The 25,191-nt window shown below is 41.1% G+C and overlaps 1 protein-coding gene across 2 annotated transcripts in view; it reads left to right on the plus strand.

The window, feature by feature from the left end:
- Positions 1-25,191, plus strand: part of LOC125450022 (cardiomyopathy-associated protein 5-like) — an 87,381-nt gene that overhangs the window by 50,427 nt on the left and 11,763 nt on the right. Inside the window, exons 5-10 of one of the 2 annotated variants that reach the window (XM_048525956.2) lie at positions 3,267-3,289; positions 5,872-5,993; positions 12,746-12,895; positions 18,533-18,682; positions 20,214-20,361; positions 25,000-25,133. In XM_048525956.2, coding sequence (XP_048381913.1) covers positions 3,267-3,289; positions 5,872-5,993; positions 12,746-12,895; positions 18,533-18,682; positions 20,214-20,361; positions 25,000-25,133 — 727 coding nt within the window. The remainder of the gene's footprint in view (positions 1-3,266; positions 3,290-5,871; positions 5,994-12,745; positions 12,896-18,532; positions 18,683-20,213; positions 20,362-24,999; positions 25,134-25,191) is intronic. The other variant, XM_048525966.2, reaches the window with a different exon arrangement.

Here is a 25,191-nt window from a genome sequence, read left to right on the forward strand (position 1 = left end):
GGACAGTTAGAGCGAGGGCTGATCTTATGAGTGTGAGGTAACAGAGTGAAGTTGGTGGCAATTGCTCTTACAGAGTGTAAAAGATTATTGACTTCTTTTCTATACTGCTGGGCATTCCTTCTCTCCCAGGGTATAGTGCAGAGCTGCATTCTGTGTCATTGATGGCATGGCCTCCTGCAGCAGTCTACTGAGGATAAACTGTTTTCCTCTCCATCACCCCATCCACCTACACTTCAGCTCCCTGTCAGCAAAATGAGGAGCTTGCTTGCCTTTCTTCTGGGCCATGCCTCCACTGATAACAGCCGAAGCTCAGAGTGTGAGAACCAGTTTCTGGCTTGCAGTGTCTGAGGTAGAGCTTTAAATATGTCAGCAGAAGTGTGTTGTTTTTTATTCTCTAATGGGACCTGGGTGCTCCTGGCTTGGCCAGTATTTATTCCCCATTACTAACTGCCCTTGAGAAGGTAGAGGTGAGCTGTCTTCTTGAACTGCTGTAGTCCACTTGCTTTTGGTAGACCCACCATGATGTTAAGGAGAGAATGATAGGATTTTAACCCAGTGACAGTGAAGGAACAGTGACATATTTGCAAGTCAAGATAGTGAGTGGTTTAGAGGGGAACTTGTAGGTGCTGGTGTTCCCATGTATCTGCCGCCCTTCTCCTTCTAGATGGTAGTGGTTATAGGTTTGGAAGGTGCTACCTAAGGGTCTTTGGTGAATTTCTGCAGTGCATCTTGTAGATAGTACACACTGCTGCTACTGAGCATTGGTGGTCAAGGGAGTGAATGCTGGTGGGTGTGGTGCTCATCAAGGGGGCTGCTTTGTCCTGGACAGTGTCAAACTTCTTGAATGTTGTTGGAACTGCACTCATCCAGGCAAATGCACACCCTCAACTTGTGCCTTTTAGACATGAACAGGCTTTGGGAAGTCAAAAGGTGAGTTAGTAACTACAGGATTCTGAGCGTCTGAGCTGCTGTTGTAGCTGTGGCATTTATATGGCTAGACCAATTGAGTTTCTGGTCAATGGTTAGTCCCGGGATGTTGGCAGTGGGAGATTCAGTGTCGGAAAAGCCATTGAAAATCAAGGTGTGATGGTTAGATAATCTCTTTTGGAGACATTCATTACTTGGCATTTGTGTGACGTGAATGCTTCTTGCTACTTTTCTGCCTAAGCCCAGACCCTGCCAGGCCTATGTGTGGTATGCAGTAAGACCTCACCAGTGGCAAGCATTTCTACATCTGTGGCCAGGCTACGTGATTTTTTGAGAAGTGCACCCAAAAGCCTGGTTGCCAGTGTATTGATCTACAAATTAAAGAAATAAAAGCTTTAATTCATGTATTGTTTTCCACGACTACTAGACACTGTAAGCACTTCATAGTCAATGAAATATTTTTGAAGCCTGGTCAATGAAGGAAACACAGCAGACAATTTGTGCACAGTAAGCTGTCACAAACAGCAACATTGTAATGATTTGGAAATCTGTTTCTGTGAAGTTTTTATTCAGGGGTAATTATTGGACTCCAGGCGTAGCTTTCCTGTTGTTCCACAAATAGTGAATGGAATCCTTTATCTCTACTTGAGAGGGCAGCTAAGACCTTAGTTTAAAATCCCAAAACATTTCACCTCCAGCAGTGCGGCACTCTTTCAGTACTGCACTGGACTGTCAGCATTGAATTTTGAGCTGAAGTCCTGGAGAGGGTTTTAGTGATCCCCACCAACTTTCCAGGTGGTAGGGCAATAAACTGGCGATGTTGGGGGGTGGGGGGTGGGAGGTGGGAGGTGGGCACAGGTCCGTCTCAAAACCCCTTTGATGTTTCAATTCATTTCAGCCTATAAGACAGACTTAAATATCCACTTCTTTCACCAAGTTTTTAGTTCCCCCCTTATAACAAATCTTGCAAAGCAGTGTCATTCTTTTTGTCTGAGCTTTCCTGTACAAAACGCTTTTAGATTTTTTCATTGTTGAGAAACTGTACAAATGCATGTTACTGCTGTATTCTGTACCTTACTACTACTTATACATAAACTGAATGTTATTTCTAAAATGACACAATATGTGCATGACTTGCTTCAGATCATATTTCCACTTTTTTTATTCATTAACAGGATGAGAGTATTGCAGGTCAGGCAGCATTTATTGCCCATCCTTAATTGCCCAGAGGGCAGTTCAAAGTCAACCACATTGCTGTAGGTCTGGGGTCACATTTAGGCCAGACTAGATAAGGATGTCAGTTTCCTTCCCTAAAGGATATTAGCGAACTAGATGGGTTTTCCAACAATCAGCAATGGATTCATGGTTGTCATTATATTCTTAATTCCAGATATTTATTGAATTTAAATTCCACCATCTGCACATTATTTGGGTCTCTGGATTAACAGTCCAATGATAATACCACTAGGATTTTACCTACCCTATAAGTGGAGTTAAGCTTCATAAAAAATACAATTCGCATCTTAAAAAGAGATTTGCAATGTACAGCACTTTCAAGTAGCTGGACTTCCCAAAGTGCTGTACATGCTAATTAAATTAATTTCAAATGCAATCCCTATTTTGATACAGGTAATCAATGCAACTTCTGCACAGCAAGGTCCCATCATCAACAGTTAATTGAAATCAGACCAATTGATTATTCACTAATGTTGATTGAGAGATAAATGTTGAAAAACATGTAACGCTGAGGTAATTTCCTGTTCTTCAAACAATGCTATTGGATCTTTTACATTCATCTGTAAGTCTGGAAAGGGTCTCAGTTGAATGAAGTACAACACAGCATTTCATCATTGCTGTACTGACATCTCAGCTAAGATAGAAGTGGGCTTTGAAGGCACAACCTCCTGATTCAGTAAGACCACTATCACTGAAGAAGGCTGATCCTGCCTTATACCTCAAAGCTTTAGGTATTGTATTGATTGAGCCAGCTCTTGTGCATTTTCTTGTTCCCAACATCAGTCACAATGAATAAGAAGCATTCTTTTGCTCTGCTTAATTTTTTGGCTAATGTAAATGTTTACTCTCCCTATTAATTTAATTGAAAGCAAGTTGGTACATAAAATGTCTGTCATTTAATGAAACGTGATGAAGTTAATTTCTTGTTAAATCTGTGTGTTAGTTTAATTAAGACATCTTGGTTGGGTATTTGATGACTGCTGCTGTTTCCACATGAGAAATTTGAGTTGTTTCAAGGAATGATTTGAACAGGTGGTTGTTGGCATGAAGGAACTTTTCTTCTCATTTAATCTATCCTTTCTGTTTTCTCTCTTCATCTACAGTCCTTCAGGATGATCAATGACAGGTACTTTATACTATGCTCTCTCTATTCAAGAGTGATTTTCAAAAGTCTCACTGATCAGTGTGCTGTTGGAGTGAATTATGTAATCGCTTTGAAGTTCCTCATTAATGTGTGTAGATATTATGCTAACCCCTACTTAGGCTGTGGAAGCATTTCCACAATGGACCAGAACCAAGGTTGCAATATAACACTGGGGCGGCCTAACGTCAATAATTTCAAGCAACATACTTTTTATCAAAATGCATAATGAATTTGGAAATTGACGTAACCAAGATTAAATAAAGTATTGTTTTGAATACAAAATTAATTTCACAAGCTGCCTTGATAACGGTCTGTGTTTCCCCTCCTATATTGCTGTAAAATTAATCCTGAGATTCTAAGGTGTCTGGTAAATATGTGATTATAACTTTTCCTCTGTCCCTCATAAACCCTTATTCTCTGTTGGATTAGGAGGCTGTCGCTTGTAAATTGACATGATTTTTCTCTTGGTTCATGCCCATTGACTCTTATCCTGGCAATGTTTAGGTTACAGAACTAATGGTGTCTCTGTTGTACAGCCAAATATGTTCTGTGTGATTAAATGCTTCCACTTAAAAGGAAGTAAAAGTTTGCTGGTTCATTTAACACACATAAATTAGAAGATGACAAGATAATTACAGACAAATCTTCCTTTGTGCTTTCATCCAGAGAGATTTCAAAGGCTTCCAATTTTACTGTCAATTGTTCCTTTAAAAAGTGTAAGAAAGTTTAACCCTGACTATTCTTCCTGGGAGCGTTCTTGACATAATCCAAGCAGGTTGATAATCAACCTGCTAATTCTTCTCATCCACTGCGGCAGGTAGTAAGAGAAGGAGAGATTCTTGGTCAGCCCATGCTTGGTGTGAATTGGTGCATGTTAAGCTATAACTACTTGTCTCTGTCATTGCAGAGCCATGCCTCTAGCCCCTCACAAACTAAGCCTATTGATGGATGAACTAGACATTACCCGGGATTTTATAATTCCTGTAAGATCACTCATTTTATGTGAAGGAGACTTTCCTGCTAATATTAGTAAATTCATCTTTTCCTAGTTTGAATCTTGAAACAGAAATATGCCCACTTGCCTCACTCTCTTTAATTCAATTTAATAGTTGCACCATTTCCAATCTATAATTATGTATCTCCATGCGCCAGTCAGGCATATCTTTCAAGATAAAGGCTTCAGTTCTCTGGTGCTTCCACATAATACAGGCTTTTATGCAAAGGATGAGCCCATTGACTCTGCACAGTTTTAGTGCTTGTGTTTTGTTATGCAGCGCATGATGTATTATTCAGGGTGCAGTATAAGCAAAATGCTATTGGAAGTCAAAGCACATTGGAAACGTTATTCAGGAAGATTGTGGTATGCCTGAATAAAGCTGATTTGATTACTCTGAATGGGGTAATCCATGCTTCTAGTTCTGTTCAAATAAATTAGGTTTCTTTGTCAGACAGTTCTTTTGCTGAACTGGACAAAATGACGATCTTGAATTGGCTTCCCTAGTCCAGTATCTTAGGAAGTTATAACTCCCCAAAATTTTTTTTAAGAAAGGGTGTCACAGCTCCTGTTTTCATCTTTTCAGGCCCTCAGAATCTCCTCTTATCTGCCAACTACCGGGACAAAGAAGACACTCTATTAACCCTTGCATGGGATGTGTGGGCAACTATCAGAATGCTTCCAAGAGCACTATTAGAATATCCCTACCTCAAGGGAAGTGTCCCGTCTCCTCCTCACCTCCCAGGTAGAAACAAACTGAATTGCACACCCATACCCCAGCACAAAGTGGTGGGCAGTGCAGTTACATTGAGAGGCAGCTAAAGGCCTAAACTTACCCTCAAGCATCTCTTAATAGCAAGAAAGAGAGACAGACTGGAAGACAGGCATATTGTTTGTGTAAGGTACTCTTTGGACAAATTCTTTTCATCATCTGCCTTGGATAAACCTAGGCTTTAATTGCCAGTGATGGTAAGAATTTGTCACAAGAGCACCTTCCACAAATAAAATTCTTTGGTTCAGAGCGAGGAGACTCAGAGAGTAAATAGTTTAGGCAAAGTATGAGCAATCTTGTAAGATTTTTGGAGATACAATGGAGTTGAAAGAGGAGGCTGTTTTCAGACACTCAGTATGGTGATCCACTCTTGATCATATTGCACTGGCACTTGGATGGTTACTGGAGAAACAATGCTGTCTGCTTTTCACACCACATCACCCTATTGCTATTGGGAAAGGGTGATAGTTTGGAGGGAATGAGAGAGGCTGAAGGGGATTCAAAATAGAAGGGATGGCCCCTTAGGGGTGCTTAGATTGTCTGTGTAGGGATAGGAAGTCAATATCCTCTGTGGTCTTCATGCTGTTAAAATTGGTCCAGGTTGCACTTCCCAACATTAATCTCCAAATAAGAGAATATTGTTGAGACACCTGAGTTATGATTGAGAACAGTAACTGAATAAATATGTAAAATTGTCTTTTTTAATAGTTATGTTTAGTGTCTAATGTTGATAACCAGTTTAGTTAAATTGTTCAAAAAGAATTACAATAACTAATGATTCAACATCGATTTGTACAGTGTGATTGATGCCTTGGAGAGTGCAATTTCCATGGATTTAAAACCAAGTTGGTGCTCACCTTTTGAAGATCTTGCTGTGAAATCTACAAGACCTGGATTTGAGTCACTGAAAAATTTACCTGGTATGACTATCACTTTTGTTATCTGTTTTAAAACCATCAATAATAAAACTACCTTGGACATACCTACAACAGGTACCTTGTGATCTTTCAAGAAGGCTGTTCATTACAATCTTCCCTGTTTCTAGAAATCTGTTTAATTACTGCAGAGGTAGAGGCCACAAGACTACAGAAAACAACTTAATCCACTATGTAAAGTGTACTTCCCCAAATATCTCCCTTGCTGTAAAAAAAATCATTCGCGTGTACTGCCATTTGTAACTGCAAAGTAACCAAGTTATCTGATACTCATGGTCAAAAACTTTAGTTAATGATAACTCATTCATTCATGGCAAAATTGTATATAATTCTAGTCTGTCCCACTTTCATCATGCACATATGTCACGTTCACAATCTGTAAATCATGTAGGTTATCAAATGGTAACCAAACTCAAAATTTATCCGGTTATTCCTAGGGTTCTTTTTTCAGGGAGTGTCATTTCTGTGGCCAGTACTGCTGCCATGGTAATTGTTGCTACTGATTGTTGGGGAATGGTGAAAGCCTGGGATTGATTCTCGCTCTGTACTGTACAGAGATGGTGTGGTTGTTTTATTGTGAAAGAACGGTTTCTTTACTTATATGTGTAAGCCTGTAGTTGTGGTAATATACCTGTTGTTAGTGTTTACTATAATATAACTGAAGTGATGACTGCTCTAGACAGGTAGCAAGTTTCCAAAGAAACTGACTGTTGTTCAGAGTGTTGAACATTTACACACTGATTATCTCTCTCTAATGCTCAGTTGTAGCAATGATTTGTAGTTGTATCAAAGTCAAATTTGGTTTTCTTTCATTTCATTTGAATTTTGTCACTCACTCCTACTCCCCACAATGGTTTGTCTGGAAGAATAATTTAGGTGTGATGTGATAATAGTCACTGAACTGGACTACTTTCGATACCTTCAGTAGATATATTTCTTGATTCTATAATTATCCGAAACAGATCTGTGCTGGATTTGTTCAGTGATCTCTCAAGCAATTTGCAGTCTTCCATTTGACTGGAGGTAGCCAGTGGCTCAGCTTTCTGAAACCCCAAACTGACCAAAAATCAGTGAAGTTAGGTAACTGCACCTCCTCAACAATAAGCCTCAAATAACGCTGATCTTGCTAACGTTGATCTCACCTCATGTACATCTTGTGCATTGTATCCTATATGCCTGTAAGACTTTGATCTGTCCATGCCTTGCTTACTGTGATCTGCCTGTGCTGCTCGTAAACAAAGAAGATAATATATGGTGTTGAATCTTCCAATTTTTTGATATGAAGTGCCAAAACTTTATAATTATAAATTGAGGGCCATTGTCCCTCATGGCAAAGTGTGAAATACTGTAATGAAAGAAGAGTGCTTCCAAGCATTCTGTGACATCAGCTAGTTTTAACTCCATCAATCAGAAAAATTATCTACAGCGGCAAGAGAATTGATTCCTACAATGTTGTTACTAGATGTCCCGTTCTAGTAAAAGCAACTTCTTATCTTGTGCCCTAAAACCACTGCAGAGCCATAGCTGTGATCTTGTGTAGGTGTTCACACTCTGATGACAAATTTAGACAAGAATAGTTCATGAATCCAACAGATCATTAGATTGCCTTCAAATCATTTGATCACTACTTCTCTGCCAGAGTTCTCAAGTTGTCAGGATCCAGGCAAGGGTCCTTTGACTGCCAATGCCTGACTTGTATACATGACTTCATCCTCAACTGCACCGTTTTCTTGATCAGCTTCAGGTTCATTTAATTCAGCTGTGTCTAGCAGTTGCACTAGATTCTGATCATGATCTGCAGCAGCTTCCTCTTGTGTGCCTCAACAGTCATAGACTAGAGGGTCATCCTGGATAGCTTCTGCTCCAGGAAGATCAATGCTACCTCATGCTGCCTGCCTTGATACTTTTTCTGGAGCAGCCCAGATGCCAAATCGCAAGCACAGCCATCTGCATCTTCCCATTGACATCCTGAACATAGAGAACTGGTGTTTTTATCCAGCTTCACCTGCTAGTTACCATCAATTAACGTTGAGGATAGTAAAGATCGAATTGTGACAACATGTCTTCAGTGGTTGGTATAGGGTAGTGAGATCATGGGATGGGATGAGGCATGGGTGTAACGGTAATGTCACTGGATTAATAACCCAGACACTGAGGCTAATGCACTGGGGACATTGGTTCAAATCCCACCTTGACAGCTGGGTGTTTTGAATTCAACAAAATCCAGAATTTAAAAGCTGGTTTAAAGACAACCATATGACTGCTGTTGATCGATGCAAAAACCCACCTGGTTCACGAACATCCTTTAGGGAGGGAAATCTGAGATCCTTACCTGGTCTGGCTTACATGTGACTCCAGACCCACAGCAGTGTGGTTAACTCTGAACTGCCCTCTGAAAATGCTAGAGAGACAGTTGGTTCAAAGTCAACTGGGGTGGGTAACAAATTGCACGTCTCCCAGCAACGCCCACATACGCAACAAGCATTTTTAAAGCTTTAAGCTTTTAGATTCTTTGGATCTATGCAGGCTTTCAGTTTTTCCAGGTTCGCTTTCACCCTGATCAAGCTGCTAATCCAGTCTGTAGCAGTCGTATTTTCATAATTAATCCCTTCTTTTCCAATTGCTCAATCTATTCTCACAGTCTAGACTTGAGGGCAGCTAGTGCTTTGCTGGGACTGATGCTGAGTTTGTCTCACATTCTCATCTACTTCGTGATAATATTCACTAGGAAGACTTTTAAGATCTGTAAAATCATCATCGCTATCTTCTAGAATCTGTTCCATAGTCAAAGGCTTAATAGATTATGGAACACTACAGAACTCCTCTCATAACTTGTAGAGATACCAGTCAAAGCTTTGGACTTACTTCAGTTGAGATGAGTGTATTCCATTTACACGTTCACTGATGACACAATCGTAGTGAGATGGATATCTAACGATGATGAGTCAAAATACAGAAGGGTAATAGAGGACTTAGTGACATGGTGCAATGAAAACAATCTGTCTCTCAATGTCGGCAAAACTAAGGAACTGATCATCGACTTCAGAAAGAAGGGAGGAGAACACACTCCCACCTACATCAATGGAACTGAGGTTGAGAGGGTGAAGAGCATCAAGTTCCATGGAGTGATGATAATCAATGACCTGTACTGGACTTACCAAGTAGATGTGACAGTCAAGAAGGCACAACAATGCCTCCTCTTCTTCAGGTGGCTCATGGAATTTGGCATGTCCATAAAGGCCCCTCACTAACTTCTACAGATACACCATTGAAAGCATACTGTCTTTGTGCATAATGGCCTGGGATGGTAACTGCTCTACCCAAGACCATAAGAAACTACAGAAGGAAATGTGCACTGTCCAGACCATCACGGAAATGTGGTCAACAAAAATCCATCGCCCCTTGGTAATGACCTCCAACTTCTTCTGTCAGGGAGGAGATACAGAGCCTGAACACATGCACAAGCAGATTTAGGAACAGCTTCTTTCCGTCTATTATCAGACTGATGAATGGACTCTGTAGTCTCAAATAACACTGCTCTTGCTAATGTTCATCCTGCCTAAAGCACACCCTGTGCAACGTAACCTGTATGTCTCTAAATCTTTTTGATCTGTATATCATTTGCTTGCTATGATCTGCCGGTAGCGCTCATAAACAAAGATTTTCACTGTATTGTGGTACAGGTGAGAATAAATCAAACTAGTAAAATACTTATTTAGAAATCACTGTCCATGACTGAGAAATTATACGCAGCTAATGTGATGTTGAGCAACAGAGTAAGATGCTAAATGTGATCTTGGACTGTGTTTTTTTGTGCACTGCATTTCTCACATATATGGATATTTGAGGACTGAAGTAAAGCATAAGATCCCCAAACCAGTATGGAAAGAAAGTCCACTTGACCATTAAACCTAACATCATAGTTATCTTTAGGGTAGCCCAGGGTTCTAAATACTGATGGGTTAGAGGATAAATCAACTAATTCTCTGCTTTCAACCATTGGTCGGTTAGAATTGAAGGAAAGTGTGTGCTTTTAATACCAGATAAGGGCAGAATCAAACTGTGCCGCTTTCAATGTTGAATAGCTTGTTGACCCACACTGGATATATTCACAGATGAATTATATAGTGAAGGTGAACTAGTGTACAGCTGTTAGCAGCAATAGAACTCATACCCAGTCAGCGTCACTGTCTTTACTCTGTTCCTGATTTCATCTATAAATGACTGATCGCATAATCCCACTATTAGGCTCCCTTTTATTGTAGAATCCTCCAGTAGATAAAATAGTTTCTCTGTATCCACTGTAGCATAACATTTAACCATTTTAAACATTTAGGTTAGATAATCATTCAACATTGTAAATTCAAGGTAACACAAGCCAAGTTTGTGCAACTGGTCTCATCTAACCCTTTCTGGTGAATCCAAAGTCAATATATCTTTTCTGAGATTTCGTTCCTTACATAAGTGTTCCTTCACTGTTGCTGGGTCCATATTTCGCAACTCTGTTCCTAACAGTGCAGTTAGTGTATCCACACCACATAGATCGCAGCAGTTCAAGAAGACCAGCCCACTTTTCCAGGACCATTAGGGAAGGACAGTAAATGCTGACCCACCATTGATGCCCTCATCCTGCAAACTAATGAAAGAAGACTGAATCAGGTATTCAATGGGGGGTGTGAACAAGGCTCTGTACTACCATACCATCATTTCCTTACTTTTGAAGTACAATCCCTCTTGGAGAAAAGTTTATCTTTTAGATTTCTTGGAGTATGTGTGAACTAGCCATTCATGATGTGGGTACCTGGAGACTGCCATTCCTTTGCACCTCCAGATTTCCTAATCTCAGGATTTAAAAAAAATCTTATTTTTCTTTCTCAGATCCAAAGTCACAATGATTTTGCACTTACCCAAATCAAACTACATCTGTCATAGCTTATTCACTTTTCTCTTCGTAATTTTATGCTCCTATCAAACAATTTTATGGTATCTAACCGAGTGTCATCTGTAAATTTGAATCTGCAACTCCACTGCTTTCCCCAGATAATTAACACATTGTAAACAGCCCAAGTACAGACCCTGAAGGACACCAGTAGTTCCACAGATAGGAAACTCTGATTGCTAACCCATGTCACCGGATTACCTCCAGTTCTCTCCACTCTTTTCACAAATTTTGCAAGTAACTCCCTGTGTAGAGGCTTAGAAAGTTTCTCTGGAAGTCAATATAGATAGTGCCCATAGACACTGACCTGCCCAGTGTGCTAAGTGACCTCCTGAAGAGAATCTCTGTCTCGATACTGGATTTGAACTGACCTGTAATTATTTGTTTTCTCCACTGCTCTCTTACACATGGAATTGACATGCACGATTTTCTGAATCACAGGCACAATTCCTAAATCTAATGAATTTTGAAACTTTCATTCACGCATCTTCAGCTGTTTCTGCTTTTACATTGGGTTGGAACCCAATCACTTTTAAGTATTGTGCTCAATCGATTAAGTTTGTGCACTTACTTTTAGGTTCTATTAAGCACCCACTGCCCTTTAAATCCTATCTCTCCCCACCATTCCGATTAGTGGGTGAAGGCCTGATAAGAAGCCCTTCTGATGTTTGAAGCCTGCACAAAAGAGACTGAGCTGAATTTTTGACAGAATCATGATTTCTACTTTGAGCAGCAGCACTCAGCCTACCTCCCGTTAGACCAAGCTATTTTCTGGAGGACTTAACAAACTGAGTCCTCATCTTTATAATAAAATGTGAGGCTGGATGAACACAGCAGGCCAAGCAGCATCTCAGGAGCACAAAAGCTGACGTTTCGGGCCTAGACCCTTCATCTGATGAAGGGTCTAGGCCCGAAACGTCAGCTTTTGTGCTCCTGAGAAGCTGCTTGGCCTGCTGTGTTCATCCAGCCTCACATTTTATTATCTTGGAATCTCCAGCATCTGCAGTTCCCATTATCTCTCTCCTCATCTTTATAACTAACCTTTCCGATGAGCGGGAGAGGATCCAAATAATAAAAGAATGGGGAATCCTGACCATATTTCCACCCCTTTAAATTTCAAAGTGCACATATCATGAGACAGACTGCAGAAGATAGGTCTGGCGAAAGTGCCAGCACTCTGACTTAGGTTCAGTAGAAAGTAAGGAAGGGAAACGAACTGAACTGAACTATGGGATTCCTGGCAGCTGATCTGAAGTTGCAGCTCCTGCTCACCAAGGTATGGGGCTCTTTCGTCACTCCTCCTGGGGCATGAACAGCCTGGCAGTTTTTATCCCCCACACTCTTCCCACCTCCACATTCATATCAGAGACATTGTTAATTAATAGTTTTCATCTGACATTTGGAAGAATTCTCAGCAAAATGAATGCCAAACATTTTGCACTGTGAATTGGAATGTATCTGAAAAGTTGAGTGTTTCGACAGGTTTGTCAGTGACTGTAGCTCACTTTAAGGACTGTGTCAGGAATCAGTTCAAGTCTGAGGGAAGTCCTTAAATGAGCTGAATCAGTGGCCAACAAACGCTGGTAAACACCGCTTGAGTTACTCCATCTTGCATTTGCTTTTTATAGACTGTTCATCATGCATTTACATCATCGCAGTTCACGCATTCCATTCTGAAGCGCATGTGAAAGGAAAATATTTTAACCCATTCATGCCAACATTTAAGAAAGTGCTATCTTTTTGAGCAAGCAGAATGCCTGAATCTTTTCACAACATTTTTGTTCAAATTTTCTTTCAGTTCCTCAGTCTCCAACAATTGTTCCTCAGGAACCAAACACAGCAACAAGCACAACAATAACAGTCTACTGGACAGTAGGGGAGGAAGATGTTATTGATTATTTCCAAGTGTACTGTATGGATGAGTCAGACAGCAACAGACAGCAAAGTGGTAAGGACTTAGAGCATTTGATATTATGTCAAGATATCACAGTTGCAAAAATATGGTAAATACTAACCATCAAGTAAAGCAGCAAAATTTCTTTAATGGCATATTCCTGTATTTGATGAAAAGAAATTCAAACTCAAGTTTAGTAACTTGATAAATTGTTTCAAGTAATTATCCATCTCACCTAACCAGAAACTCTCAAAAAAAAGGATTTGATACTGAGAAATAATTGCTCTTCCTATTGTGTAGTAGTAATAGTGGAATGATTTCCTATAAAAGCAAGATATTGAGATGCTAGAAGTCTGAATCAAACACAGAATACTGGAGAAACTCATCAAGCCTGGCAGCATCTGTGGAGAGAAACCGAGTTAACGTTTCGAGACCGGTATGACTATTCAGAAATCAAAGGTGTTGGAAGATGAATGGCTTCCTGCGTTTGCTGTTTCTAGTCAAACACATTTTGTTGAAACACTTCCGATTTATGATTCAGCAACGAATGTGTAATGCTAGGGATTATTTCCATTTGATTCCTATGTAGTACTTCTGATGCAATTTTAAAGTAGAAAGCAAAGCATTTAGTACAATAATTTGATTTTATTTTCTGTTGAACTGATCAATTTTTCTAGCATTAATGTTTAGAAATAAATGTTATTGTAAGGAATTTAAATTCTGTGAAAGGAGTTTGTGCATCAGAAGTTTTCACCTCTACTTGTTCTCCTTTTCCATTCCTTGTGTACACATCCCGAGTCTCCACATTAAGACTCAATTACATCGCTGTTGGTCTGAAATCACATGTAGGCCAGACCAGGTAAGGATGGCAGTTTCCTGAACCAGTTGGGTTTTTCCAACAATCAAAAATGATTCCAGATTTTTATTAATATTGAATCTAATTTTTGGATTTATTCAATTTATGATTGTTCCAATCCATCCATTCCTAAGCTCAAGAAGAATCTCACCGAAACATTCATTTTTTTCTGTTAAAAATTACTATAATGGTCTCGGTCGCATTGCTTGATGTAAACTTTAAATATTGTAGAGCCAATACCAAACTCGAAGTCTCTTTATTCCACAGTTGAATATTACTGTTATCATGTACTCAAAATAACTGAATGATCACTTGATTCCCCTCTCATAATCCCCCAATATCACTGCACCAACATTGACTTTGTGGTACCAACGGTCAGTTTAAATGGCTTAGTGTGATTCTGTGCTACTAAAACTGCTGCTGTAGCTCGCACAGCCTTCAAGTTATCCAAGACACTTATCACATTCCCTTGCCCATTAAAACTTCACTTTTTTAAAAGAAACTTCACAAAGGAGCCATCACACTGTTGAAATTCAGATCAAACTTTCAATAGAATCCATTCATTTTGATGTACCATAAAACTTCTCATTTTGTTTCAGGCACAAGAAAATCCTAAATAGCCTGTATTGTTAGGAGCTGATTGGCCTTATCCCACAATGTGGCCCAAATTAAATAAATTCTGCTTTAGAAAATTCACTTTTGGCCAAGTTAGAGCATATAAGTCTTTGTAACTGATTAGTTCAAGAGTTGCAAATGTTTCTTCCACATTTGGATGAACATTCAAAAATAATCGATAAACACAAAAGAGGAACGAAGGGATTTTGGTGCTTATCTGCACATCCTTGAAGGTAGCGGGGCAGGTTAATATGGTGCTTAAAAGCACACAGGACATTTATCTTTATTACTTGTTGCATAGGTTAAAAAAGTGGGAGACCCTAAGACAGGAGCAGAAATTAGGCCATTCAGCCCATCGAGTCTGTTCTTCCATTCAATCATGGCTGATAAGTTCCTCAACCCCATTCTCCTGCTTTCTCCCCAAAGCCCTTGATCCCCTTGATAATCAACAACCTATCTATCTAGCTCAATCCTAAATGTACTCCATGACCTGGCCTCTACAGCTTTCTGTGGCAGTGAATTCCATAGGTTCACCACTCTTTGGCTGAAGAAGTTTCTCCTTTGTTCCATTCTAAAAGGTCTTCCCTTTACTCTAAGGCCATGCTATTGGGCCCTAGTCTCTCCTACCAATGGAAGCATCCACTCTGTCCAGGCCATTCAGTATTCTGTAAGTTTCAATTAGATCCCCCCTCATCCTTCTAAACTCCAATGAGTATAGTCCCAGAATCCTCAAATGTTCCTCATATGTAAAGCTTTCCATTCCTGGGACCATTCTTGTGAACATCCTCTGAACCCGCTCCAGGACCATTACATTCCCTCTTGAAATATGGGGCCCAAAACTGCACACAATACTCCAAATGTGGCCTGACCACAGCCTTATAAAGCCTCAGTAGTACAATCCTGCTTTTATGTTCAAGTCCTCTCAAAATAAATGCCAACATTGCCTTTGCCTTCCTGACTCAAGCTGCAAGTTTACTTCGAGAGAATCCTGGACTAGAACTCCTTTGTCTCGAAGCACTTTAGACTTTTGAATTTTCTCCCCATTTAGAAAACAGTCCATGCTTTTATTCTTCTTACCAAAATGCATGACCTCACACTTTCCTATGTTATACTCCATGTTGTGTTGGATCTGTACAGAACTTTAGTTAGACCACAGGTGTAGTAATGCATGCAGTTCTGATATCCGCACTGTGGGAAGAATATGATTGCACTGTAAGCATGCAATGAAGATTCACTGGGGTGTTCCCTGGGATAGAGCAGTTTAGAAATGCTGGAAAAGCTTGGGTTGTTTTCTTTGGAGCAGAGAGGCTGAAGGGAGAACTTAGAGGTGTATAAGGTTGAGGGGCTTGGACATGGACAAAGTGGCTAGGAACCAGCCATTCCCTTTAGGTGAAGGGTTAAAAATGAGGGGGGCATAATTGTAAGCTGAAAGGCAGGAGGGTTAGAGGGGATTGAAGGGAAAGAATTTTCATCCAGTGGGTGGAGGAGATCTGGAACGCAATACCTGGGAGGATAATTGGGGCAGGAAACCTCAACTTCTAAAACAAAGAGAACTTGGATGAGCACTTGAGATGTCATAATACTCAAGGCTGTGGGCCTGGTCCAAGAAGGTGAGACTAGTACAGATCGAAGCTATTTTTTTAGTTGGTGCAGATTTGATGGACTGAAGGGCCTGTTTGGTACTGTACAGTTCTAGGATTCAAGGTGCACAATCTTTCACTGATCTTGGTTAATCAATGAAAAGTTGCCAGTGGCATTTTGCATTTCAAATTGAATGCTAGCAACAATCAAAACCAGTTTTAAATTCCCACCCATTTAATGTATTTCACTGCAGTCTTGTTTCTTTACTCAATACCTCCACTTCCACGTTTTTAGAGATTCACAGGTCCCTTTTAAATCCAACAAATTTCTGCAAAGAAGCACCACAATATTATGATTGTAGGTAATAGTGAATAATAGTTAAGTCAGATCGAAAGAGTCACCTATGATCCCTTGCTAATGAGTATGATTGTCCACCTAGGAAATTCCGTGTCACTAGTCATGTGTTCTGTGGGTCCTTGTGCTTCTGCTGCGCCTAATCCTAGAGCCTTGTCTCTGAACACATTTGGCAGCTGTTGCTGGGAAGTGGAATTGGTCCTTGGACTTCAAATTAATTGCATTCCTTTCTCTCGCTCCTTTTCTTTACTTTCACTTGCTATCAGATGTTCTCAAAGAATTGTGTTCCTTGTACAGGAGCATCCTCCAAGTCAGTTTCTTCTGAATGACGGTCTCTCACACAATGATATCAATGTTGCATTTCTTGAGGAAAGCCTTCAGGGACTTTGAAATGCTTCCTTTGTCCTCCACTTGTTCAAGTGCCTTCATTGAACTGGATGATGAAGATTTGTTTTGGTAGTCTGAACTCAGGTTGCGTAAGTACGTGGCTGGTCCAGCGGAATTGGTTATAGATGATTTGTGACCTTGATGCTGGTGCTGTTAGCTACTTCAAGGATATTAGTGTGTCCCTCCAGATGATGCAGAAAATCTGTCTCAAGCAGGGTTGATAGTTCTTGAAGGGCTTTAAAGGTAATGGTCTATATGTAGCCCAAGTTTCAAAACCGTATAGAAGAGTGAAAAGGATGACTACCTCATACATAAGGATCTTGTTATCAGCACAGATGTCACGATCGTTAAAGATTCTCATCATTGGGCTGTCCAAAGGTGGCATTTACAGATTGGATGTGATGTTGAATCTTTGCATTAATGCCAGCCTTAGATGAAAGATAGCTTCCAAAATAGGGGAAGTACTCCATGTTTCTTTATTGGCCTTAATGGATAGATGGTTTGGAACTTGATCTGGGACAAGTTGGTAAAGTGTTTGGATCACCTTGAGGTTGAGGCTGAGACCAATTCTTTGGTATTCTTCCACAAAGGCATTAAGTGAGGCTTGAAGGTTCTCCTCAGAGATGGGAGAGGATGTTGTTATTTGCATACTGAAGTTCCACAAGTCAGACTGATGACATTTTCTTCCTGGATTTCAACCTGGTGAGGTTAAGAAGTTTCTACACGTGGGCAGAAAAATGTCCACACCTCTGGGAAGCTTATTCCTAACAAGGTAAAGAAAGGTGGCAAAGAAGATAGAGAGAAGGGTGGGGGCAGTGGAATACCCTGCTTGACCCCAGCTTGACCTCAAAGGACTCTGTCATGTGAGGACCATTGCGACATCTTATCTTGGAAGAGACAGAGGATGCCGATGAATTTCACTGGACAGCCACCCTTTGACAGGGTCTTCCAATCCTGATTGACTGAGTCAAGGCCTTGGTCAAATCAGTGAAGGCCATGTAGCATGATTGGTGTTGTTCCTGACATTTCTGTTGAGGTTGCTAAGCAGTAAAAATCATGTCCATAATTCCATAGTTTGGTCAGAAGCAACACCAGCTTTCACAAAAGGATTTCCTGAGACTGGGGTAAGGCAACTAGCGAGGACTTGGACGATGGTCTTCATAGAGTTGGAGAGTAGGGAAATTCCTCTGGAGTTCCCACTGTCCACTTGGTCTCCTTTCTTGAAGACAGTAATAGTAGCAGGGATTTCCTTTGTCCCAGATTTTTGAAAACGGTTGATAGAGATGGCGGGTAAACTATGCTCCTCCAGGTTCAAAAATCTCTGCTGGAATCTCGTCTAATCCTATGACATTTCCATTCTTCCTGGGTCGAAATATCAGCATGATGCCAGAAATGCTTACCCCAACTCAAAGATGACAGTTGCAAGCAGATTTTTTCAGAAGCATGCCTTTCTCTCTCACTACTGAAACAACCCCCCATTGACCGGTATTCTATCATCCTTTATTTATACATGGAGAGCCCTTGACACTGATCCAGCTCTCTGAGTGAGCAGGATGTCTGACACTCCTGCTCTTATATATCAGCCAGGGCTCCCTGATTGGACTAGGTTAAAAGCCCCAACTGAGGGACTCATTCTGTGAGGCCCACCTGGCTGACCTTGTTACAATCACTATAGTATTGATAGGTAAATTAATCTCTGAAAGTTGAATGTCACATTTTATTTTAAACTTCCTCGGGTAAGTGCCATGGAATCTTGTGTAGCAGAACTGGATAAAGGTAACTTACCACAGAAATGGAGTAAGTGGATAATGACTTGGACTGTATTATACAGTGTTACAAATTGAGCCACACTAATGAACACCTTAACCTAACAGATCACCTTGTTTTTATTTTAAAAGGAAGTATAACTGAAGAATACAAGATGGCAGTCAAAGAAAGTTACTGTACATTGGACAATTTGGAACCAAACCGATGCTATGTAGTCTGGGTGATGGCTGTGAACTTTGCAGGATGCAGTTTGCCCAGTGAGAAAGTGACCGTTCGGACTCGTAAGTCGAAACCAGTAATAAAACTGAATGAGGAACATCTACCATGTAATGCCGTTAAAGTGATAATTTGCTAAATATGACATTTTGCCAGAAATTCCATCAGATTAATTTCCAAGACTTTGGCTTCCTCCTGAAGTTCAGCAAATGCTGCTGAGTATCATACCAATCCTTGCAGGGGGTGGGGGGGTGGGGTTCGCAGCGTAAGTAGGGAGATGATTGGCATTGGTGCCTTCAGTTTAAGATCAGGGATTCCAGTCTGGATCACTGTTCAGTGACCTACATTATGTGTGTGAGCGTGAGGTAAGAAGAGATTGGATTCAAGTTCAGGCACTGAGACATTTTCTGCCTGCCTAAACACATGACTGGCAGCTGGCCATCTTATGGGAAGGTTTCTCCTTCAAATAGAGGCCTGCTTGCTGAGGGTGTTTTTTCTTTATTTAAGAGTTTAAAACATTAGAGAGCAGATGCCTTAAAGTGAAAGTACCATTTCTCTCCATCCATCCCACCCAAACTGATGGCTTTACATCCTCCTGTGTTCGAGGGGCTACAGTTTATACAAAGAGCCCCCTTAGCTGTATTTAATTGAACAGTGACCCAACCCTCAGGCTACCAGTTAGTCAGGTCAGGGACAATTACTGCTAAGTGAGTGTTTTTCCCCACAGTGGAGGGTTAGAATCCCATTTAACCTCAATGTTGGGATTCCAATCCAAAATGCTGCTGGGTCATTCATGCATGCACGTCAGTAAGCAGTTTAACAATGAGGATCATCACACTTGAACTTTGTCTTGGCCACTGCTTGCCTGGGGCGTATATGCTTTCCTCCAGAGGATGGTAAGATGTCAGAAGCCTGGTTTATTTTCCTCCTTCATTACTCCCTAATTCGACATTTGGGTAAATTTGAATTATACTACTGGCATTGTGCATTGGCTGCTATTGAAACCAATTGAGAGGAAGTAGAGGACAGTGTGAATAATTGAGTCCTCCCTCAATCCCCACCACTCCAGGTTAAAAACTAAAATCTGCCCCATCAAGGTAATTGTTATACATATCTCAGTTAATAAATCTGAAAGCGAACGTGGCACCAGTGTGTGTACGATTTGTCGTTACAGTGTGCATTGGACTTGCCAGTTAAAATTGGCCAAGATAATCTTCTCAGGCTGTTAATAATGAATGTGGCCTTCTGGACTGTACATGAAGGAGCGTGGAGTTCAGATAGTTTAAGAATTAGTCATAGAATCATAGATCATAGAATCCCTACAATGTGGAAGCAGGCCGTTTGGCCCATCAAGTCCATACCACCCCTCTGAAGATCCAGACACACCCCTTTATCCTATAACCCTGCATTTCCCATTGCTAATCCTCCTAACCTACACATCCCTGGACACTATGGGGCAATTTAGCATGGCCAATCCATCTATCCTGCAAATCGTTTGACTGTGGGAGGAAACCGGAGCACCCAGGATAATAAATTGTTCCATATTAGTCAACAACAGATGAATTCTGATCCAGTTTCTATTTGTCTTCCCCATAGTTCCAGCAGCACCCGTTATTAATACTGAGGAATGTACTGTGTGCTGGGACACTGCGACTATCCGCTGGACCTCAGCTGATCTTGAAGCTGTGGAATACTTTATTCTGGAGTTCCACAGACAAAGTGATGTTAAAAAGTCAACATTCAGGTCAGTCTGCTTCCTGTTGCGAGGAGTCTATTGTATTTAATAGCCGTTTTGTAAAAAGCAGATCTAATGATACATTTGTTGTAGTACAAAAGGAGGTATTTCAGCCTGCTGTGACTGTGCTGGTCCTCTGTAGCGCAACTCACCAGTACCATTGCATACTTCTTCCTTTATTGCCCTGCAAAAAACCCTTTCTCTTCAGAATATGATCCAATTCTTTTTTGGAAAATCACAATTGATTTTACCTCTATCACACTTCAAGGTAATGCCTTCCAAAGTTTAACTGCTTGCTGTATAAGAATGGTTTTCCTTCTGTCTCTGTTGCTTTTTTTTGCCAGTCATCCACATCAGAAGCCCTCTCTGCTCATTCCTTTCATCATTGCCTAGTACCTCTCTCCCTGAGCCTTTGATGATTTGAACTCCACTGTCAAATCACTTCACGCTCCTCTCAAAGGAGAGTTGCACCTGACCATGGGAGAAGAAAACTTTTATCAGTTGCAACCAAGGTTTAAGCCTTATAACTTCCATGGTCACATGATCACAAACATGTTTCCGTTCTGTTGTATAGTTGCCTTTGATGACAAGAGTACCATCAGAGCAAATGTGTAACATAAAGATTAAAGCTCTTGGGGTATAGTGGTAATGTTCTTACCTCTTGGCCAGGAGGCAAGGTTTATAGTCTCACCTGCTCCAGTCATGTGTTATAACATCTGAACAGGCTGATTTAGAAAATATAAAGATCATACCAGGAGCAGTGCTGATGGGCTCCTTAAGTTTTGTGTTTTTCTATTCATTTGTAGGACATAGGCATTGTTGGCAGGCCTTGGCCATTCCAAGTTGCCCTCCCTAGGCCATTTCAGAGGGCAGTTGACAGTCAGCCACATTGCTGTGGGTCTGGAGTCTCATGTAGGTCAGACCAGGTAGAGGTGGCAGTTTTCCTTCCCTGAAAGCCATTTGTGAGCCAGATGGGTTTCTCCAATAACCAGCAATGGATTCATGGCAATCAGGTAATTCTTGATTCCAGACATTTTTGAAATTGAATCCGAATCTCACCATCTGCCATGGCATGATTTGAACCCAGGTCCCCAGAACATTAGCTCAGTTTCTGGATTAATCAACCAGCAATAATACCACTAGACTATCGCTTCGCTTATTTCACTAGATGCCTCTGACAGGGGCTAAGCTGATGATAAAACGAAATGGCCACTAGTAGAAGCATTCTTGACCTGAACATGAAACCTTGCTTCCTTGGCTCGCCCTGCCGGGCACTTTCACAATCACTGACCCGATCAATGCGATTGTGGTCGCTGAATATGTACCTTACCCAGGGCTAAAGAGAGAAATTATAACCATCATACTTCTTTCCAGCACCTCTGCAACCCCAAATATTTTACTGTCCACTTCATAACTTAAGCTGCCAATAGCCACGATCTGCCACACCCAGAAAAAGAATGCAATTCACCTTCATTGATGGCCACTTTTGTGTTTGAATCTGTTTGAAGCCAGTACTATTTAATCCAGTGAAAATTAAAAGAATTTCGGATGCTGTAACTCAGTTCTGAGGAAGGGTCACTGGACCCGAAATGTTAACTCCATTTTCCCCTCCACAGATGCTGCCAGACCTACTGAGCTTTTCCAGCAATTCTGTTTTTGTTACTATTTAATCCAGTGGTGTGCCACATCCCAGGTGGGTGGAGAGTTTTCTGAATGTGAAGACAGGCCTTCATTCCAAAAATGACTATGTACAATGGGTCCACGTTACCAATAGTGAAATGGATAGACAGATCTGTGACAGGTAGATAGGTGAGAATGAGGTCAAGTAGACTATTCCCTCATGATGTCTCCCTCACCAGCTGCTGCAGACCCAGTCCCGAAGCTATGGTCTCAGCCAGCTTGGCCAGTAATAGTGCTACTGACCACCCTCGGTGATGGGCACTGAAATCGTCCATCTCATGTATATGTTCTTGCCATCCTCAGTGCTTCGTTCAAGTGGCGTTCAAAGTGGAAGAGTACTGATTCTTCGACCAGGGATGACACAGGGGTTAGCGCTGGAGTCACAACTATGTGCAATATATATTAATGCCTTGGATGGGGAAAGTGAGCGTACTATAGCTGAGTTTGTGGATGACACAAAAATTAGGTGGGAAGGCAAGTGGTGAAGATGAGACAAAGACACGACAGAGGGATGTAGACAGTAAAGTGACTGGGCAAAACCTCTGTAGATGGAATGTAATGTGGGGAAATGTAAGGTTATAAACTTCAATGGAAAGAACAGAAGAGGTGAACGTTATTGAAATGGGGAAAGACTGCAGAAAACTGCAACACAGGGATTTGGAAGTCCTCACGTGTAAATCACAAAAAGCTAGCATCCAAGTTTGAAAAGGTAATAGGGAGGGCAAATGGAATTTTGACCATTATGTCAAAGGGAATTAAGTGTAAAAAAGGAGGGAATTTTGCTAAAACTCTGAGGCACTAATCAGACCACAGCTGGATTACTGTGAATAGTTTGCCCCTTATGTAAGAAAGATTCACTAGGTTGATCCTAGGAATGGAGCGATGTTCTTTTGAGGAGAAGTTGAGTGGATCGGCCTGTACTCCTAGGAATTTAGAAGAATGAGAGGAATCCTTATTGAAATATAGGATCCTTTGGGGATTTGACCAGAGAAGATTTGGAAAGATGGTTTCCCCATGTGGGAAAGTCTAGGATCAGATTAGGGCATAATCTGAGAGTCAACCATTCATGACAGAGATGAGGAGGAATTTTCCCTCTCAGAGGGTAGTGAATCTGTGGAATTCTTTACCACAGAGAGTTGTTGGTATTAGGTCATTAGGTATATTCAAACCCGAGACAGGCTGACTGGCAGCAGCGCAGTGGTTCACTGGTTAGCAGTGCTGCCTCACAGTGCCAGGGACCCAGTTTCAGTTCAACCCTCGGGCGACCGTGTGAAATTTGCACATTCTCCCTGTGTTTGTGTGGGTTTCTGCCAGGTACTCCAGTTTCCTCCCACAGCCCAAAGGTGCGTAGGTTACATGGATTGGCCATGCTAAATTACCCATAGTGTTCAGGGAGGTGTAGGTCAGGTGGGTTGGCTTTGAAGAATGCAGGGTTGCAAGGGGATGGATCTGGGTGGGATGCTCCTCAGGGTTGGTGTGGACTTGTTGGGCTGAATGGCCTGTTACCACACTGTAGGGATTCTAAGATCTAAGACTCTATGGGTTATGGGTAAAAGGTATTAAGTGGAGCTGAAGTTTATCAGATTAGTCGACGTCTCATTGAACAGCAGAGTGGGCTGAATTGCCTTCTTCTGTTCTGACATCTTATGCTGTTACAGAGAGCAGTACCTAGTAATCTGCAGGAGGATTCCTTGCCTGTGATTGACCTGTTGCCATGAGACATCAAGGTCCATAGTCAGTGTTGGGTCTCCCAGTGCAGTTCCTTCCAACTGTATACCACTGTGCTGCCACATCTGGTGGGTCTGCCCCAGTGATGGAAGAGGACATAGCCAGGGGTGGCGTAATAATGCCTAGGATATAGTAAGTATAACTATATCAGATGGTTTCTTGACTAGTCTGTGTTCCAATATTAGCACAAGCCCCAAGTTGTTGGTAAGAAGAACTTCATAAGGTTAGTGGTGTTACATTGTCTACCACAATGCTGTTTCATTCCTTTGTTCAGATTTTCTAGTAGTTTAATATAACTGAGTGGCTTGCTAGGCCATTTCTCTGTGTGGTTAAGAGTCAACCGCATTGCTGTGGGGTCTGGAGTTACCTTTTAGGCTAAGAATGACAAATTTCCTTCCCTAAAAGTGGGATTTTATTGACAATTGACAACGCTTACATGATTCCCATTAGGATGGTTTTTAATTCCAGATATGTATTGGATATGAATGTCATCATCAGCTGTGTGATTCAAACCTACAGCCCCACAACACTGACCTAGAGCTCTGGATTATTTGCCCAGTGACATTACCAGTACACCACCTCTTCCTTGAAGAATCTTGAGAAAATTCTACTGATCAATGAGCAATTTGACTTTGAATCCTGTGATCTGGATGGTATTTCACAATTAGACAAGTATCGAAGGAGCTGACTGAATGGGGTAAAATGATTCAGCACTTCCAAATTGTTGGGATTGGTAGCCTAATGAATGTTGCTGTCCTATCTAATAACAGCCCCATCAGAAAATGGCCATTTTCCATCTTCAAGTCTTTTGGAATTTTAAATATCTTGAAGGTACTGAAGCCTGTGTTGTGTGCAATACCTGAAGAGTTTGCATACCAGATCAAAGAAGTTAAAGGGACACAATTTGAACATTGTTGCACAACAGTACTGGAGTGCAAATATTCAGAGTTGAACTTGCACCTATGTTCTTCTGTCATAGAAGGGAGTCCGCTACCAACAAAACCATTCTGACACTTCATGTTGGCTCCAATGATGACTGACTCAAATGATGCTGTTGCTATGAAAGAATGAGGGTGGTTCAGTAATTGTAATCAAATGTTTAGGGTTCATACTCATACTTGGTGGAATGAGTCACATTATTTTGGAATAAAGAGGATAAAATGTGGTTTTATCTTACTGACATTGCCACGCAGATCTACCTACGTTCAATTCAATGAGTCCCATTTTCTTTCTTTTTAGATCAATGGCAGGACTCAGAGTGTGTGAGCATACAGTCACACTTCAGCCACTGGAGAACTTCCTTTTCTTTGTGAAAGCTGTCAACAGTCTTGGAACAAGTGATACAAGCAAGCCAGCCGTGATTTCCACTAAAAGTAGGAGATTCATATTGCTGTATACTTAGAGGTTGATAAAAACCAAAAGAACTGCCGA

Source organism: Stegostoma tigrinum, chromosome 3, assembly GCF_030684315.1.
Source record: "Stegostoma tigrinum isolate sSteTig4 chromosome 3, sSteTig4.hap1, whole genome shotgun sequence".
Taxonomy (NCBI): Eukaryota; Metazoa; Chordata; class Chondrichthyes; order Orectolobiformes; family Stegostomatidae; genus Stegostoma; species Stegostoma tigrinum.